Source organism: Camelus ferus, chromosome 1 (assembly GCF_009834535.1).
Source record: "Camelus ferus isolate YT-003-E chromosome 1, BCGSAC_Cfer_1.0, whole genome shotgun sequence".
NCBI classification, from domain to species: domain Eukaryota; kingdom Metazoa; phylum Chordata; class Mammalia; order Artiodactyla; family Camelidae; genus Camelus; species Camelus ferus.
This window is the reverse complement of record NC_045696.1, coordinates 56,104,681-56,123,637: the sequence shown is the minus strand read 5'-3', so window position 1 is coordinate 56,123,637 and position 18,957 is coordinate 56,104,681. Positions and strand designations below refer to the sequence as shown.

At 45.8% G+C, this 18,957-nt stretch overlaps 2 protein-coding genes across 5 annotated transcripts in view; one reads left to right on the top strand and one right to left on the bottom strand.

The window, feature by feature from the left end:
• GSK3B (glycogen synthase kinase 3 beta) overlaps positions 1–4,912 on the top strand; it is a 167,563-nt gene extending 162,651 nt beyond the window's left edge. For all 4 annotated transcript variants that reach the window (XM_032479975.1, XM_006190481.3, XM_032479986.1 and 1 more), the window contains one exon: positions 4,738–4,912. Coding sequence is in view for 2 of the 4 variants with exons in the window: in XM_006190481.3 (XP_006190543.1) it covers positions 4,738–4,805 (68 nt within the window). In the remaining 2 variants the exon portion in view is untranslated. The remainder of the gene's footprint in view (positions 1–4,737) is intronic.
• A 6,656-nt stretch (positions 4,913–11,568) lies between these two features.
• The window catches only part of NR1I2 (nuclear receptor subfamily 1 group I member 2), a 29,657-nt gene continuing 22,268 nt past the window's right edge, over positions 11,569–18,957 (bottom strand). The window contains 5 exon segments of the mRNA XM_006190480.3: positions 11,569–13,461; positions 15,135–15,240; positions 15,624–15,740; positions 15,938–16,080; positions 18,117–18,391. Coding sequence (XP_006190542.2) covers positions 13,317–13,461; positions 15,135–15,240; positions 15,624–15,740; positions 15,938–16,080; positions 18,117–18,391 — 786 coding nt within the window. The 3' untranslated portion in view covers positions 11,569–13,316.

Sequence of the window (18,957 nt, the reverse complement as noted above, 5' to 3'; positions counted from 1 at the left end):
AATTTATGACAAAAATCACAGCCTGATGGACTTTATTTGGGAACCTAATACCTTAGAATTTCACCCTTAGTGTCACTGTGGGATTACCCAGCGGGGCATTTTTACCACTGAAGTCACACAGAATAAAATTGGTCTCAATACATGCACAGATTCCCTTTGCCTTATCCAAAAACCACAGAATTATAGACTCTTCTCGGCATTAAGGAAAAACAGTTGAACATCTGATGCAGTCTTCCTTGTCCTGTACGGTTTATTAGGAGCATACCAAGGCCCTTTGTAGAGGGACTGGTCAGCAGTGCTCTGATGGGCTTGTGAATACAAACCCTAACTAGCGTTTAAGTTATTTGACATATATGTGTATATTAGTTATCTATTGCTGCATATCAGGATGCCCCAAAATTTAGCAGCTCAAGAGTAAACATTTATTATCTCACGCTGTTTCTGTGTGTCAGACAATCAGAAGCGTATAATCCTGGGTCAGGGTTTCTCATGAGGTTGCAGTCAAAGTGTCTGGCAGGCTTGTTGCCTGGTGCTGGAAAATCTGCTTCAAGGGGTCGGTGAGTCTGTGCTGGCTGTGTGCGGAGGCCCAGCCTCTTACAATGTGGACCTCTCCCTGGTGCTACTTGAGTATCTCACATTGTGGCATCTGGCTTCCCCTAGACCAAGTGATCAGAGGAGGAGGATGTGAAAGCCAGTGTCTTTTCATGTCGTAACTTTGAAAGTCATACACCATTATTTCTGCAATATCCTGTTGGTTACACAGGTCAGCCCTGTTTACTGAGGGAAGGGACTACACAAGGGCATGGATTCAAAAGACATGACTCATTGAGGCCATCTTGGAAGGTGGCTACCACAATGTAAAAGAATGATCTTATACCTTCCTCCCCCAAAGCTGATTATTCTCCCCATCCTCCCTCAAGTCCATCCCTAGTTGGTATGTTTGCTGTTTGGTGTGTTTATTGTATAGCAGTATCAGAAGGTGAGTAATGGGCATTGGTTTCTAGGAAGTTGGAATTTGGTGAAATACCAGCTCTTTAGTTGTTTCCAAAACGCTTTTGTCTCTATATACCCCATACAGACTGTTTGAAAATTAGGTAATAAGATAACTACACTCTTAATTTAAATTCACGGACCTGTTTTAATGTAGTAACCCTTTAGTTAATAGAAATAGGCTTCAAGAAATCACATTGGACTGTGTAGGGGTTAGGTCTGAAAGAAAGCCCTCTATTCTCCCTTTGCTAGGAAATCTCTTCTGCTTGTCTCCTGCCACCCATAAAGGTCATCATTCCTCTGTTCTCTGTGCACTCAGCTCTCCCACTTGTTAGCTCTGTGACCTTGGACACATTGCCTCATCTCTTTGTGCCTCCATTTTCCCATTTGCAAAATGAATGCAATAATTGTATCTCTTTCTTGGGGTTGCTGTGTGGACTAAATGACTCACCTGTGGTGTTGGTGGTTATTGTGATCATGCTGAACTGTGCATTGATGTATTTCTCCTTCACCTTTCCATCTATTGGACAGTTACTAAGCACTTCATAGGCCTTATCTCATGGATGGGTGGTATTATGACTGTTTTACAGATGAGGAAATTGAAGGTAGAGTAGAGAGGTTAAATAACTTGTATTAAGTTGTACAACTAGATTTTATACTCAATAATGTTTGTGGAATTGGATTAGATTTAAGGAAGATATGTCAATGTGAACTTCAGAAGAGCATCTCAAGACTGAAAAGAAGAGACTGGACAATTAATTAGTCTTTGATTATTCATGGTTGGATCCTTTGTGGGGGAAAAAGAAAACAGATCTGAGCCTACCTTTCAATCGTAATACCAGGTCGCATCACTTTTACCAGTACGTATATAAAGGGAAGGGAATGGAGGGGAAGCAAAATGAACTTTGCTGCTTTTAAAGAGTTACTTTTTAAATGTTTGGAAGAAAAGTTATAGAAAGTACAGTAAACATCTAAGTCCAGTGACAATTAATCAGAATTTTAAATTAACGAACATTTTTATTATAGAGAGCCCATATTAATTCAGATTCAACTCTGTAAAATAAATGTATAGACTTGACAATGGGATCTAAATAAGCATGTACCAAGAAGAGCTTTATTCAGTTAGAAAACCAGATAGTCTGTTGGAGCCACTATTAAGTTTATGAAAGCTCACTTTGTTTGTTTTGCTTTTCTCATCCCTGTGCTTTGTCTCCCTCTGAAAAACAGAGAACTCTGTTCTTTTTCTCAGCAAGCACATGTATAATTTGACTTCAAGTGGAGTTCACTAGGCAAAGGGTTTTGGGGTTTTTTTGATGAGTGAGTCTAGTGCTGTGACTTTAGATATCAAGGATATTTGTGATCAAAATAATTAGCTGTTAAAATTTTACTCATCAGGTGATTTGGAAATAATTCAAAGAATAATAAGAGATCATTAAATTACAAATCTGAGGAGTATGAATGTCTTTTCAAATTTTAGTGGGAAGGTGAATTTGTTTTTGGTTACATGCCCATTTAAAAGGCTTGTGCTTTTTATTATGATCATACAAACAGCTTTCAGTTTATCCAAGGAAGGGGAGACAAGTTTTGGGGATGTCATAAGCTCACAGGTAGGTAGCCAGTGAGAGACATCTGCAGATTAGTAGCTAAATAGGATGTTGCCAAAGAGTAGATTGATAAAATGGGCTGGTTGGCTGGCCATGTAGCTGAGCCTTGGTGGGTGTTGGCCGATAGCTAATGACTACCATGGCCAGAGCTGCTAACGGCGCTGGTGTGTGTGCTCATGAATTCCTGATGATGGGTGATCCCTCTGTCCTGAGGAAGACCAGAATGCATCTGTCATCCTCATGTGTTGAAATGAGAGAGAAGTGCTGTTGGATGATGATCGCGCATAGGCGGAGTGTCATCCAAAGCACGGGGAATGGTACAGTAAGCATGGGTTTGTGAGGAGCGTTTTAATTCTGAAATATCTCTGTGCCTTCCAGGCTTTCTCAGGAGTGTTGTTTTTAATGCAACCTCTGCCTGGATTATGAAAGTGAACATTTTTCTGGAGAAAACCTTAAAGGAACCTGTGGCCTGGACAGGAATTGATGTTAGGTTACTGATGCACAGAATTTGGATGATCATTGAGGGTAAAACTCCTGCTAAGCAGGGCATATCCAAGAAAAACCAGGAGTTAAGAATGAAGTATCAGATATAGTCACTTACTGATTATTGCAAAAGGCTGTTTACCTGCCTTTGAAGACTAGGTTCTATGCTATATAGCATATACCCTCTCTTGTCACCTGTCCATGTGCCAGGCCAAGTAGGTTCACGTGATGCACTGTCATGGGCAGCATGAGCCTAATGCATGGACCCTGATGCCATAATGTCTGCAGTCATTTGCGTGAAAACAGGATTAGAAGCAGCTATAGGTGTTGTGAAGGAAATTAAATGAACTAAGCACCACCACTGATATTAAGAGATACAAACATTTCTTCCCCCAAAGGCTGAGTTAAATGTATATAAAGGCAGATTGTTTTGAGGAACAATCAGGAATTTAGAAAGGAAGCACTGTTTTTAAAGAGCGGCTATCAAAATGATAAACTGAATATGAATAGCTAGTCCTTAAGAGTTCCTTGAGCTAGAGTTGCTGTGTGTCCTTGGGGGTCTTTGTTTCTTGCTCAATTAAAAAATTCAGAGTAGAAAGATCCAGGGACCAAATGTTGTATTCATCCATGACATTTATTTACTCTACTCATCATAGGATGCAGGAGAGCTTCAGTCTCTAGAGAAACAAGACTCTGGATCTGTTTCTTGGTATCACCAGCCTTGATGGCCAAAGGTGATAATGACTTCTAGGGCGATGGCTCTTGGAAGTTGCCCTTCTCAGTCAAGACACCTCTTCCTGCTCAGGACTTAGTGTGAAGTGTTTGAGAGAAAATTGCCTAACAGAATATTCCCAGTCATGTGTGGAATGACAGGGATGCAACTTGACCAGCCACTGAAACAGGAGTCTGTGGCCAAGATGGAGTCCATCCGAGATGGAGAGCCAGTCTGGAAACAGTTAAATGCCTGTTAAAACTTTAATGGATGCTGTGAAATAATAATGAACCTTAAGGGTTAGGGGGAGGTTAAAGTTGTAAAGTTAGAAGTATTTCCAAAGGATTAGGCAAAGTAAGCTCAATGTGAAGACATTTGACTATAAGGTGCTTTATTGACTTGAATAAGAGAATTGGTACTACAAGGGCTGTTTCTTTTTTGCTGGTTGTCTTCCATTTCTATGAATAATGAAGAGGGACTGTACTTAGCAAGCATCTGAGTTTGATTTACACTTAGTGCTTCTGCCTATCAACAGTGACCCATATTACTTCCATTGCCTCCACTCATTCACCCACTTAAGCAGATGGCACAGTATAACACCATTCAGAATGTCTAGCAAGTCTTCCCAGCTGTGCACTGTTCATTTATTTTAAAGTGAGCTAGACTCCAGCTGAGTATTCATGCTTTGCTAATCCCAGCTGTGGCAAGAGCTCTGGCAGACATGGTCTCAGAGTCTGTAACTTAACTCAAAGACACTACCTTCCCTACACCAAGACCAGGCCAAGGCACAGACTTAACTCTAAGCAGAAAGAAATTCAGACTTCATAGTATTGGCCAGATTTAAAACAACATTCCAGACACAGCTCACAGTGCGGTTGAGGCAGTATACTTTTCTCTCTGGGGTGTGACAGCATTGCTCATGCTCTCTCTTGGGGCTTTGATTTGCAGATGCAAATGCTGGAGACCGTGGACAGACCAATAATGCCGCTTCCGCATCAGCTTCCAACTCCACCTGAACAGTCCCGAGCAGCCAGCTGCACAGGAAAAACCACCAGTTACTTGAGTGTCGCTCAGCAACACTGGTCACGTTTGGAAAGAAAATTAAAAAGAGAAAAAAAAAAAACCTGTTCATTTTAGTGTTCAGTTTTTTTTATTATTATTGTTGTTATTATTTAACCTTGTAAAATATCTATAAATACAAACCGGTTTCATTGTATTCTCACTTTGAGGGAGATCCAGGGGGCGGGAGGGGTTGTGGGGAGGGGAAAGCGGAGCACTAGAACACACAATCTCTCTCCCACGACAATCTTTTTCTATCAGAAATCTGCTGTTGTATACTTTAAAAACAGAACTCCTGCCTCATGCCCCTTCCACAAAAGAAAACTTTGTTCTGTGCTGAAGTTTTTTTGAACTTTGTTTTCTTTTAAAGTCAAGTATAAGACTTTGGCATAGTGCACAGCTTGAAATTGGTTGGGAGCTTAGCAGGTGTAACTCAATGGGGACTTAAATGTCACTTGTAAAAATTAATCCATATCCTCGGGTGTTTGAAGACTTGCCTTTGGCATGTTGGTGGCAGGTGTGGCAGACAAAAAAGGAAATGTGTCTCATTTGTAACCCGGGAGGTCAACAAAGTTTGAAACTATAAGGGGGAGATTCTTAATTGAGTTGTTAAGGTTTTGTTCTGCTCTTAATCAGTGCTGGTGGTGAAGAAACTCCCCTAGGAAGCTGTCAGAGAAGGAGCAAGTGTGCTCTGTGCGTGGATCTTTGTTTGCCTGACCAAAGGTTCTCTGTAAATCTTAGTACAATTTTGAACTAGTGACCTAGGAGAAGACGGGAAAGGGTGTTGATCGGCCACTGTGGCTGCAGGGGTTAAAAGCCGATGAACCTGGAGGAAGGGGACAGGCCAGGGGCAGATCTCACCACTGTGAATGAATTTGTCCAGATTTTTTTCTAAAGTTGCTTCCCTCCGAAAGATACACTTGAGAGGACATTATAGTTAAATAATGTGAACTGTAACAGTCTACTGGCTTATTTTTCATATTTTTAATTGCAAATTGAGTTTGCAGAAATTGTCACATTCTGCACATAGTTCTAATTTTAAATCCAAATCTAGAATCTGTATTTAATTTCAGCTTTTTTTAACCTCATGCTTTTTAAATTTTATTTATTGATGCATGTCAGAGAGGCCATTATGATTTTAGATGGTAGGAATATTAAAAGCTACACATCAAAATGATACAGTCACTTGTACCTGCTGACTTTATAGGAAAATTGATTATATAGATGTGTGTATATATGTTATATACATAGATTCAGTACTGCCTTTTTTTGTTTTTGTTTTTTCCCTTTGTCCACAGTATCAAAATTGACTGGCTGAAGCATGAGAAGAGTGAGTTTCCCCTACACCCAGTTAAGAATTTTTGTTTTTGTTTCCTTTGTCTAATCAGTGAACAGTGTAAGACCCAGTCTCTGTTTTTGAAGAAAAAGCAATATTCCTTGGAAAGCAGAAGGACTGAAGGATTCCGTTGGCAGTGAGGGACTAGATTCTCCCGACTAGTTTGCTTTATACTTTAAGGTTGACGTCTATGTGGGCCTTATATACTCTAAAATGAACCTTAGTCACCTTGGTGCTTATGGGCCATTACTTGACTTATGAATCTTTAAGGCACAATCAGTTGTACTTTACATTTAAAGATCACTTGAGTGATGGCCACCTTTCCCGCCTCCCTCCCTCCCTCCCTCCCTCCGGTCCTTCCTTCCTCACACACCTTCCAAGGTTAGCTGGTAACTGCAGGGCTGCAGAGCTGATCCCCAGGTTGTGCGCAACCTCCCTTCACCCTCCTCATTGCCACCTTAGGTCATGTTAGGGGGGCTCGGCTTCCAGGTGATTGGGAAGTGAAGTCTCTTGGCAGCCAGCCCTCAGGCGGGTCCCAGCACCCTGTCCTGCTTCTTAACCAAGTGTGTGTGATTCTCCAAGAGAGTCGTACTGCCTGCTGACGTGCACCAATACCCAGAAAGGCAACTGTGAGCCATCTCCGTTTTTACTCACTGTTCAGCTAAGCTCTTAAGCCACAGAAGGGTTTCTCAGACCTCTGGTTGTATCAGAGTTCTTGAGAAAGGAAATATACTCAAACCAAATCAAATTCAGTTTCACTTTTCATAATGAGCTTTGGAGAACAAATTAAGATTTGAAAGAAGTCTGAAAGTATTTGGCAGCATAATTCCTAAAGGGAATGGCTTTGATAGACCATTTTCAGAAAGGATTTCCAGAGGAGCTGGATGGCAGGTCTGTGACAGAAACGGACCTACCTTCAGACCCAACTGCCCAGCCAAACATTTGGACACAGACACAGACACTACTCTGGACTTGGTATACTTGCTAGAGTCCATAACAATCTGTGCTTGTTTTAGGAAACACTCCCCCCAATAAATGGGGTAAAAGAAGAAGAGAGAAAAGTCAGACTCTTCTCTCTCATTTTATTGTGTGTGTGTGAGGGCTGAGGGGCGTGATTTTTCATTCTCAAGGATCATGGCGGGATCACAGAACTCTTTTATACAAGTGAGATCCAGGTCTCTGAATATCTTTTTGTAAATAATAATAATAATAATAAAAAGCTCCTCACCAAATTCAAGCTTGTACATTATATTTTCTTTCAGTGTTTTTAAATTTAAGTTTTATTGTTTTGTATGTAAATATGTGGACCCAGGAACTGTTATTAATGAGCAAAAAGTTACTGTTCAGGGCAGTGATTCTGTTTAATAATCAGACAAATTGTAGACGAGCTTTTTAAAGCCATATAGTTTTAACTCTGTACAGTAGGTACCGGCCTGTATTATTGTAACAATAACTCTAGCAATGTATAGTGTATCTATATAGTTTGGAGTGCCTTCGCTTCCATGTATTTTTTTTTGTTTTTGATTTTGCAAATTTTAATTGGTTTCTCTCTCCATGTCTCCCTGACCCACTCCCTTTCCCTTTGAAATAATAACTCACTCATAACACAGTGTCTTTGCCCCTTCCACAGTTAATTTCAGTGATACCATGCTCAGGAGTGGAAAGAGGAAACCATGTTCATGATCTCACTTCATTCAAGCCCTGCCTTTGTTTTGGTTCTGAACCCGTTTCCTCCTCAGTAGCAGTGACTGGTTTCAGTTGGCACTAGTCCATTCGGGACTTAGTGCAGTGCCAGGGAGCCTTGGAGCTGGAGGATCACAAATAGGTTAGATGTTGCTCGTCTTTTTCCCCAAACCCTAACCATGGGTCTTACGGACAGCAGATTTCAGCCGCCTTCCACGCTCTCTCTCTCCCCTCCTCCTCATCTACTTCCCTCCCAAATGAGAGAGAGGAATGGTTTTTATAAATCAAAGTTTCTGAATTGCATCGGGCTTGGACACACCGGTGGTCCGAGATGCTGCAGTGTGTCCCTGGCAGCTGAGGACTGTCATTTTCATCGGGGAGATTTCCTCCCTCCTGCCACCTCTACCCCTGTTCAGTGAAATGTCATTTTATTTTCTCTTTTTAAAAAATCAGTTTAATTCTTACTGTGTGCCCATCATGAAGGCCTTTAAGGAAAAAAATCAGAATTATTTGTTTTGCCTCCAAGTACTCCATATAAGATGTCTTGAGTAGAAGAAAAAACTTCACCAAACCAAAGGTTACTATTTTTGAAACATGGTGTGTTCATTCCAGCAAGGCAGAAGACTGCACCTTCTTTCCAGTGACATGTTGTGTCATTTTTTAAAGTCCTCTTAATTTTTAGACACATGTTTTTGATTTGTGTTTTAACAAAGGCTGCCTATCCAGTCATCTTGTCTGCACCAACACAAAGGTTTCTGAGAGGACTGTGTATTCTCTATCCCTGTGGATATAAAGACACTGGCATTTCATTTCTTTTTCCCCTTCCTTTTTAAGGGATTTAACTTTGGAATCTTCCAAAGGAAGTTTGGTCAATGCCAGATCCCCAGGATTTTGGGGTTTTTTTCTTTGTTTTAAACCAAAATAGTATCTGATTCCCACCGTTCCTGTTAATGATCATCTAATCACAGAGTTGAACACTTTCTCCCCTGTCTAGAAAAATAAACTAAGCATGCTTTACAATAAAATCTGTCTTTTCTGGTAGAAACCTGAGCCACTGAAAATAAGAAAGACAGCTAGAAGCAGAGTAGAGTTCCAGACTAAGGTCTATGTTTGAGAGGCTTTGAAAGTAATCCCTGGGGCTGGATTATTTTCACAAGGGTTATGACGTTTTACTTAAGTTTGTTGCTCCGTTTTGCACCTCTGCAATAAAAGCAAAATGACAACCAGTACATAAGGGGTTAGCTTGACAAAGTAGACTTCCTTGTGTTAATTTTTAAGTTTTTTTTTCTTACTATATCTGTCTACAGGCGGATACAGATAGATGTATGAAAACGTGCTTGCCTGTAAAATTTGCATTCATTAATGTGTTGCCGATGGATCGCGTGGGCCTGTACACACACCAATTAGCGTGACCACTTCCATCTTAAAAACAAATCTAGAAAACAAAATTTATCATATATATATATATATAAAGGACTGTGGGTTGTATAAAACTATTGCAAACACTTGTGCAAATCTGTCTTGATATAAAGGAAAAGCAAAATCTGTATAACATTATTACTACTTGAATGCCTCTGTGACTGATTTTTTTTTCATTTTAAATATAAACTTTTTTGTGAAAAGTATGCTTAATGTTTTTTTTTCCCTTTCCCCATTCCCTTGTAAATACATTTCGTTCTATGTGACTTGGTTTGGAAATAGTTAACTGGTACTGTAATTTGCATTAAATAAAAAGTAGGTTAGCCTGGAAATGAAATTAAAATTCACAAGTGTGTGGTCTTTATTTCAGTACCCAACCTTCTTTTCTTCACCCTACCTATTTTGCCACTGCAAAAATGTAGTCACATCAGCACTTCGTTCCTCCGGTTAGAGAAACATGGATCTTTGTTATTAAAGTCAAGATAGGAACACTAGTTCCCGTTCTTTCAGATGGTCCTACTCCATTGTATAGCCCCAAGAGGTGCAGCTTCCATCTTGGAAACCTTTGGATTTGATGTAGAGGAAGATTTGCAGACACTGCTTTGAAGGAAAAACATCCCTGAAAGGGACAAATTTTAAAACATGTATACGCTGCTGTCTGATTACTGTATTCCTGGTTTGGTGTAGCTGTATTTTCTTTTAACTTTCATCCCACTAGTAATGGTCTTTGGGAGTATCTGTGAATTATATGAACACCACAAACAGTGGGGCTGTACCTCCCAGGTAGCCAACACATGTTGTGTTTGAGTCTGCTCATTTCCAATACTGGATAATGTATGTAAACCTGTTATGTCACTTAGTGCAAAAAGAAACAATTTTTTAGGGCTGGCACACTTTGTCAGGCCTAATCTAAAGGATAGATATAAAGTCATGTGACTGCTGCTTCAATAAAAATGAATTTATATTGGATAAAGCCTGGTTCTCTGCTTATTTACGTATTGTGGTGGTGGGATTGGCTAATATTTGTAAAAGTGAAATAGGTTTACCAGTTGGGAGTGGGGGTGGGGAGAGTGGGAATCAGCACAAATATGCAAGATGCCACTTGTGGGCTGGGCCTCCTGGTGGCATTGAAGTGCATTTGTTTGGGATTTACTATCTTATTTCCTGCCCTATTTGAATAGGGATTGAGCAAGATACCCTTTGAACTTAAAAAATCCTGAAAGATTGCATTTTTAATTTTTAACAACTTCCAAAAAAGTAGTAACCAAACCAGTCCTTCGGGATCACATCTCAGGAGAGCAGTGATGCTGGATGCCAGTTTAGAAGGTGTTCTAGACGGGTAGTTAGGAAGGGGAGAGCTCAGGTTGCAGATACCCTTCATGGGGAAGTCTGTGGAAGGAAGTGAATGAAAGCGATGGGGTGATGCCCCTCTCAGGTGTGGGAATATTTCACCTACCCATTAGTACCTTCGGGGTTAGAAGAGCTCTGGTTATGTTAGGGACAGGACTGAAGCTGTTGTGGAAGATTCATGATGAGGCCCACAGGTTGTCAGAAGCTGGGAAGGGATGATTCATTAAATATGTTTCTCTTTACATCCTCTTTTCTCCAGAAAGGAGTGGCCACCCTGGGCCTTCCCACAAGAGTTGTTGATGTCATGGATTTAACTGGATCTTGAAAGTCTGGGCCAGGTAGAGATGGGAGGCAGAGTGGCCCTGACTAACAGGGAGCCAGAAGGTAAGCAGTAAGTTACTTAGAAGGGCTTTTCTCCTGAGCTTTGGAGACTGACTCCATCCTCACCTGACTGAGGCAAGACCTAGAAAAAGAATAGGGGCCTCAGGGATGCCTAGAAACTGATGCTTTGTTCTACTGCTCACGAGTTCAGGGAAGGGAGTAACGGAAATTCAAATATTTGAGAGTAGGAAAGTTGAATCTGGCCTCTAGCCCTGTAAACTCGAGATCCACAAAGCTGCTGAAAGGAAGTATCTGTGTAAGCTCTTTGGTGCATCTAACCTTGAATTTTAACTGCACTTGGACTACACTTAGTTATTTTAACTGCACTTGGACTACACTTAGTTTTTATAATATATATAAATCATATGTACATATCAATTCAATGCCTGGGAAAATCCCCTGGGAGATGGGAGTTCATATCCCATCTTAATCTCACCTTGCCCTCACTTTAGTCTACATTTAACAACCATTTCAGGCTCTCGAATCAATAGCATACTCAAAATTATTTAAATGGGAAAGAGGAGATGTTTATGATTTATGAATACAGTTGAATGAAATTTTTATTTCCAAATGAGTATAATTAGACACAGTTCCTGGGGAATTGTATTCATTGTGTTTGGAAAGAGGCGCTCTTTTCCCCTCAGTTTCTTTTCTAAAAATGATACAGAAGAGACTGGTAAACCTGGAGGGATGGCAAGGAATATGTTTGCTTGCTTTGATTTATAGTGTCTACAGTTTACATTCTCCAAGTTTGGCCTTCTTGTAAAATGGTAAAAGCTAAGTATCTGTTTCTTAAAATTCAGTTAACTTGTAGCTTCTTTGGATCAAAATATTAGACATTTAAAATTAATTACTACATTTTAAATCATATTTACTTTAAATTTTTATAGAATAATCATTTTATGAGCAAATCAAGCTAAATAATGAATTTTATGTTCTCACACCAACAGTCTTCAAGTATGTAAAGGACAATAAGTATTAAAAAATAGGAATATATACATATATAATTTCTATTTCCCCACCCCCACATATCTTTTCTCCCCAGAACGAAAGGCCAAAAACGGTTTAAATCTCTAGCCAGAAGTTAATTATTGAAGTCCTCTTGCCTTGATTTGACATTAACCACAGGAACATTTGCTAAGCCTGGTTCTTAGGTATGCGATGCCCTATGTAAAGTTGGTTAAAATTGAACTTGCTGAAAGTGCAAAAACACTTTTACTCAAAATGGCTACACACAGAGCAGACCCTTTCATACTCTAGCTTTGAAGACAGATGTGTAAACAGGAACATGTTTATTAACTGCCATCAGCATAGCCTTGTCACAGAGCCCCCAGTGTTCCAGCCTCAGGAGCAACCCAGCCCCAGTTCAGGCGTGGAGCAGACTTGCACCACATCACCCACATGTCCACACAGCAGCTAGTGCCCTTCCTCCCACGAACCACATTCTAGGGATCCCTCACTTGGCTCTCCGGGTGCCTGCAGAAGCCCAGCACAGCTCAGCATCCACAGAAAGACATTTCTTGTGTCTTTTTATGTCACTTACCACTTTTCCTTGTGATTGATCAAAGTTATTCATGTTTCTGCTTTGTTTACTGAACTATAAATGCTTCGAGGTCAAGATCCATATCTTCCCCACAGCAGGTTGCATGTTACTGGTGCTTAATGATGTGTTTCAACGAATGCAGAGACACAGAATGAGGGGCCCAGAAGGAGATAATAGACATAGAGAGGTCATGACAGGCTCATGACATTTGGTGCATTTGACCTTCTGGCCTCTCTCTAGAATTCTCCCAGAGACACTAATGTACCTACTGGTGGACATGGGCCTGGAACTCATGGAGCAGCTCAGCTCAGGACAGGAGGCTTCAGATTGGGAATAGGTGGCAAGCAGGAGACAGGGTATGAGACGTAGCAGTGTAAATACCCACTAAGCTAATAAACTGGGCGTGGGCACAGACCCTCAGATGGCCCAGCCACAGGTGCCCTTTCCCCTCTCCCACCATGACACTAAATCCCTAGATCCAGCGCCTTTTCTAAAGGGACTGTGGTCTTGCCTCTCGATGGGCTGACCTATGGGCCAGTGTACTCTCCATGTCAGGGTCTAGGGCTTGGCTCTCCACAGACTGAGCTCAGGGCTGGGGGATCCCATGTCCCCTTCCTGAGGAATGCTAACCAGTCATCATCCCAGCTGTCATCGTGAGTTCCCTGGGGAGGCAGGACACACAGGGCACTGTCAGCAGCATCCGTCTGTCTAGCCCCGGGAGTGGAGGCTCCGAGCGCCCTGGCCTGGGGCAGCCACTCAGCCTTCCACGATGCCGAACAACTCCTGCATGAGTGGGGTGGCAAAGGGGTGAATGTCCTGGATGCGCAGCAGCCGCTTGGTGTGCTGGGCATTGATGCTGCGGAGCTCGGTGAGCATCGCCATGATCTTCAGGAACAGGAACCTGCAGACCAGCCAGAGGAAAGGGTTGGGGAGCAGCCCGCCCTGCCCCCACCCACCAATGCTGAAATGGCCCAAGACTCAGGGTTTTTGTCTCAGGACCTCTCAGGTCAGCCAGGAGACAAGCTCAGCTGAACTCCTTAAGTTTCTCTCAGCCTGCTGACGAGAAGGGCAGAACAGCCTGGGGCTTTGAGGTGAGGACTCACTCACTCTCCCTACCCCCACCTCCTCCTCTGGGCTTGAGTCCCTGTGCACAGGGCCATCCATGGGAAAACCAGGCATTGCAGGCACCAAGTGAATAAGTCAAGTTGTGGGGGGCGTCACAGCTGCAGCTAATGGATGGGGGTCAGGACCAGGTGGAGTGGCTGTGGAGGAAGGGCTGCAGGCTGCAGTCTCTCCCTGGACCTAGCCTGGGATCTGGTGTCTGGGACAGACATCATGCCTCAGTTTCGCCATGACACCTCCTGGCTCCCTACGGGGGAGGACCCACATCCTAGGATGCCAAGTTCAAAAGCAAGCTGTAGCAGGCCAAGTAAGGCTTGAGGTTTTACATTCACACTAGCAGACCCAGCACTGGCCTTCCCCTGTCACAACCTGGGCCTGTGGGCACCAGGTCACAGGGACTGCTGAGGCCCAGTGAAGAGAAGGAAGGCTCTGTCTGACCAAGGCCTGAGCAGCCTTCCTCTTTGGGGTTGTAACCAGAACTAAGGAGCTTCCTACCCTGTTAGCTTGTGTCTGTCCTGGGAGAGGGTTAGGTAGTCAGTGTTCAAGAGTGTAGGCTGTGGACTTGGTCTGCAAGCATCTACCTCCAGATCTCACCTGTCCGGCTGTGGGACCTGAGGCAGTAGCCTTGAACTCCAGTCCCTTGCAGGATGATGGTGGCATCCGCTGCATGGGGCTGTTTTTAAGATTAAAGGTGATCCTGCATGTAAACTGCTTGGCACCAGGACTGGCACATCTCAAAAAATAGCTGTTCTAGGTCTGTTTATTAGTGGCATCATTATTGTTATCACTGTTACCTTTATTGTCATCATACGCATTGCTGGCTGTTGCTAGAAGGCCCTGTAGGAGCCTCAGAAGAATAGCTGGCTGTCCCACCCCTTGATGACAGGAGTGTGGAAGGCCCTCAGCAGACAGACCTTTTTTTTTTTTTTTTGGTCTTAGAATGATAGACATTTAGATACTGGCACCAGGCTCACGCCTGACCAGTGCCACGCCAGGGGCAGGCAGAGCCGACAGAGAGGTAGGGAGCAGGCACTGCAGGGGCACCGGCCAGGGCTTGGGGTTGCTGCTGGCTGCGGGGTGAGGGTAGGGAAGGGGTAGCCATGGTGACTCCAGACGTGACAGGTCCAGCGTGGTCACAGTCAGGGGCTCACGGAGCCGGGTGTGCCATGCAGCACCCCTCCCAGTGTCAGCATCATCAGGTGGTTGGTGTAGGGAGCCACATCCTGTCAGCTGACTGTGGTCCCCGCCCTCCTCAAACCTCTCCATTATTGGGCTGGAGCTCAGGCCCACTGGGCAGGAGGCCTCAGCAGACGTCACTGAGCAGGGCCCCAAAGTCCTGGTAATCAGAGACTGCCCCTGGGGCGGCTCGGGTCTGCATCCCAGGGAGGCCCAGAACAGGTGGGGACTGGAGGCAGGGCCTTGCCCCTCACACCCTCCCCGCCTGCTGCTCACCGGTAGGCGGGCTGGGGCCGGTGGCACTCGATGTAGGCCTTCAGGGTAATGGCGAACCGCTCCTGCATCTGGTCCACCACGCAGCGCTGTACCACACCCGGGCGGTCTGATGGGGAGGGGAAGGCAGTGTGGTGCCTGCAAGGCCGTGGGGGCCTGCGGGCCAAGTTTGGGCGATCCCAGAGGAGGCCTACTGCCTGCCCACAATCTTCCAGAGCCAGGGACTCCCAGGCAAGGAAGTGAGGGGAGAACTCAGAGGGCTCTGCATCACCCCACTGCCCACTGACCCTGGGGGAAAACGGCTGAAGTCCCCATCCTGGCCATGCAGTAAGTAGTGGGTAAGGCCATCAGCTGGGACCTTCTCTGGGGAGGGCAGGGGAGGTGCTGCTGCCTCTTGCAGCTGAAGTAGAGGTTGGGGGGTGGGAGGGTAGTGGGGAGAGCAAGCCTGGGGAGGGGTCCAGGGAGACCAGGTAGGGCAGATGGGGTTATCACCTGGAGAGAAAAGAGAGATGGCCTGCATCAGCACATACTCCTCCTTATGCAGCTGCAGCTTCTTCAGCATGTAGTGGAATTTCAGCATGGGCTCCAGGAGAAGCTGCTGGAAGCCACCTGTGGGTGGGCGTAGGCTGGAGGGGTAAACTTCTCAGGAAGCTGCCCCAAGACCCAGACTTTCCTCACTAAGGTCTTTTTTCCCATCGCCCAATCTGCCCTGCAATCCCAGGACCTGTGTTCCCTGGCGTGGCTCCTTTCCTCCCTCAATGGCTAATTCCCTCCCTCTGCCAGGGCAGCAGGCATCTCTTGGGCACCTGCAGGGTCTTCCAAGCAGTAGGACAGCCGACCACACTCCCAGGTCCCAGTCTCTGCGTTGAACACTGTGTTGAATCTCAGCTGGCACAGCTCAAAGGTGGCCCCCTTCAGCAGGGAGATCTGGTCCTCAATGGTCAAGTCCCTAGCAGCAAGGATGGGCAGGGGATGCCGGCTTCCTGGGAAGCTGCCACAGGCCACAGGCACCCACTCCCATAATCCAGAAATCAGGGCAGGGGGAGAGAGAGGGGCAAAAACAAGAGGTAGAATGGGCTTCTACCCCTGAGGATTATGATTATTGCACTTGCTTTTGAATCACCTCTAATCTCTCCCACTCACAGTCCAGCCAAGCAGATTCCTCCTCCCTGCCATGCCCCTCTGGGCTCCTGCTACCTTCAGGGACTCTCCACTGCTCATAGAGCTTCGTGTCCAGGCCCCTCACAACCTTGCCCCATCTCCTCCAGCTCCCTGCACAGCCACGACCCCCAGCCAGTGCCTCAGCTTCTGGTCCCCAGCCTCATACTTTCTGCCTTGGTTTCCCCCTTGAAACGATTACCCCTTTAGCTTCACTTATGTACATCCTGCTAGTCCTTCAGACCAAGCTGTTCTTGTGCCTCCTAGAGGTCTTTCCAGAGTGCAGTCCTTCTGCGTGCCAATCCTCCCGTGTGAGTTCCATGCAGCGGGGCTCTTTACTTCGCACTGTCTGTTTGGGATTTGCTATTTCTACTGTTTCTCTCCAGGCAGCCTGGATGCCCTGAGCCCCACCCCCAGCCCTGAGCACAGGCCCAAACACAGTGGCTGCCTCTGGAATTCACAGATTGACACCCTCCCCACCTGAGGGGGTCCCCAACTCCCCACTGAAGGAGGCAGGTCTTTCCTGCTGGCTCTTGAGGAAGCTCTCTGCCTGGCTTTGGTCTCCTCAGGAGTTCAGTCCCTTCCTTTAGATCCACAACGATGAGCCACAGATGCCGTGAAATTGACCTTTTCTTTCTATGTACCCCCAGTGCCCAGGCCCTGATGGGAGGCTGGGCTCTGAAGACTGTACTCTGCTTCCAAAGCTGGCCTCCCTGATTAACTGCAGCCCTGTGCAAGCCTTCATTTAAGTGAGCCTCAGTTTTCTATCTGTCGAAGGAAGGTGAGAGTAACTCCTGCTCCTGAGGGGGCTGCGCTCAACACTGGGGGTCCCGAGAAATAGCAAGTGACTCCCCACCCTGGTGGTAGATCCTGGGTCATCAGATGTCAGGGGGATGGCCAAGGTCCACGCGTATAAGGGGACTCTATCCCTGCTCCCTTGACCTAATTTGCCCCAATCTGAACCCCATGGCAGCCTGTGGCCACTCTCGCCCCAGTAAATAAGTCCTGTGTGTCACCCTCAGGGCCACAAGGGAAATTGTGGGCTCCTGGAATAGATTCCACACTCTGCCTGTGGATGAAATCAGGACTCCTCATGTGTGACTCTGCTTCACCTGCCCGGGCCCGGCAAGGCCAGTGGCCGACCCCAGGGAAGACACGTCTGGGCCATCCCCAGTCCTGATAGGCTCTATGTTACGGGGCCATGGTTCCCACCAGACCAGTAGGTTCCAGGGTCTCACGCTCACCCTGGCTGCCCCATGGTTGTTGCCTCCATGACTAGCTCTGGGGAGTGCTGGCCCTGTGGCTCTCAGGACCACCCATCCTCCTCGTGGCTCCTCAGCCTTCTCCCGGAGGCAGTCTGCCAGCGCCCCAGGTCTGTTCCCAGTCCTCTCCTCCTGCTTCCTCTGCACTTCCTTCCCTTTCTTTCCAAATCCTTCTTTGCTCTGGAACTGCCCACTTGTGATTCCTGCCCTTTTGTGGGGAAATAGGGAGGGAAATTATGATCTGAATGTCCACCATGTATGTGCTAAGTGCTCTTCAAGATGTTTTCTTATTTCACACCACAGCCCTGCAAGGTTGGCACTATTAGTCCTGGTCTAGCAGAGGAGGGAGGCTGAGACAGGTGAAACGGCAGGCTGCGGTCACAGAGCGGATGAGCCCTACACACAACGAGGGCCCCACTCCCCAGCAGCACCAGGTGCCCTGGGGGCAGAGGTAAAGGAGGGTCCTTTGGTACCAATGTCCCCCAAATTCAGAGAAATCTACCTCAGACCCTTTGAACCTGCTGGCCATTTCCTGCTCCTTCGACACCACCCACCTGGCCCCTACCTGAAGTAGGAGATGACTTTGGCAAAGTTGATGATGCCTTTGAACATGTAGGTTGACATGTCCGCTATGTGGGGCAGCATGGAAAAGATCTCTTTCCCGCTGTTGTTAGCTGGGGGCTTGTAGTTCCAGACGCTGCCGTCTTCCCCCCGCAGCTGCAGAGAGACCTTCACTCGGCCCAGATCTTCCCTAATCTGGCTCCACTTGACAGCTTCTTCCCCCGATGGAGTCTGCAGAGAATTTGGAATCTCGCAGCCACTGCTAAGCACCTCTGGCAGCTGGGGAACGAGCCAGGAGGTGGAGAAAAGAGACAGAGACAGCATGTATTCTCCCAAATGGGTTCCCATACAGGCACCCACAGCCACAGCTGTAGCCTGAGAGGATGCACAACGGCAGATGGGTACACACACACACACACACACACATACACACACACACGGACACAGCACTTGGTTCTTCTCTCTGGGGTCTTCTCCTATTGAGTGGATCTATGAATTCATGGTCCCTCACATCCCTGCCTGGTCAGAGATGGGTGTGCTCCCTGCCCCTGTAGAATGTGAGGGGGCCGCCACCCATGGATGTGTCCCAAGCATCCCTGATCTTGCGTCAGGAGACTCAGAGGAAAGGGTCTGGGAGCTAGATGGAAAGAACAGACTTTTGAGGCCATTGGTTATCCGTTCTCCTAGCTGGACCTGTCACCGAGATACCTCTGAGCGCAGGTGGAGGAAGGCACTGGGATCAGACACAGCTAATTTTCCTGAGATCACGAGCGTTTTTTGGATCAGTAAAACCAGTTCAAAAACATCATGCCCCCAACAGGTCCTGACCCTATCCTCATAAAGCC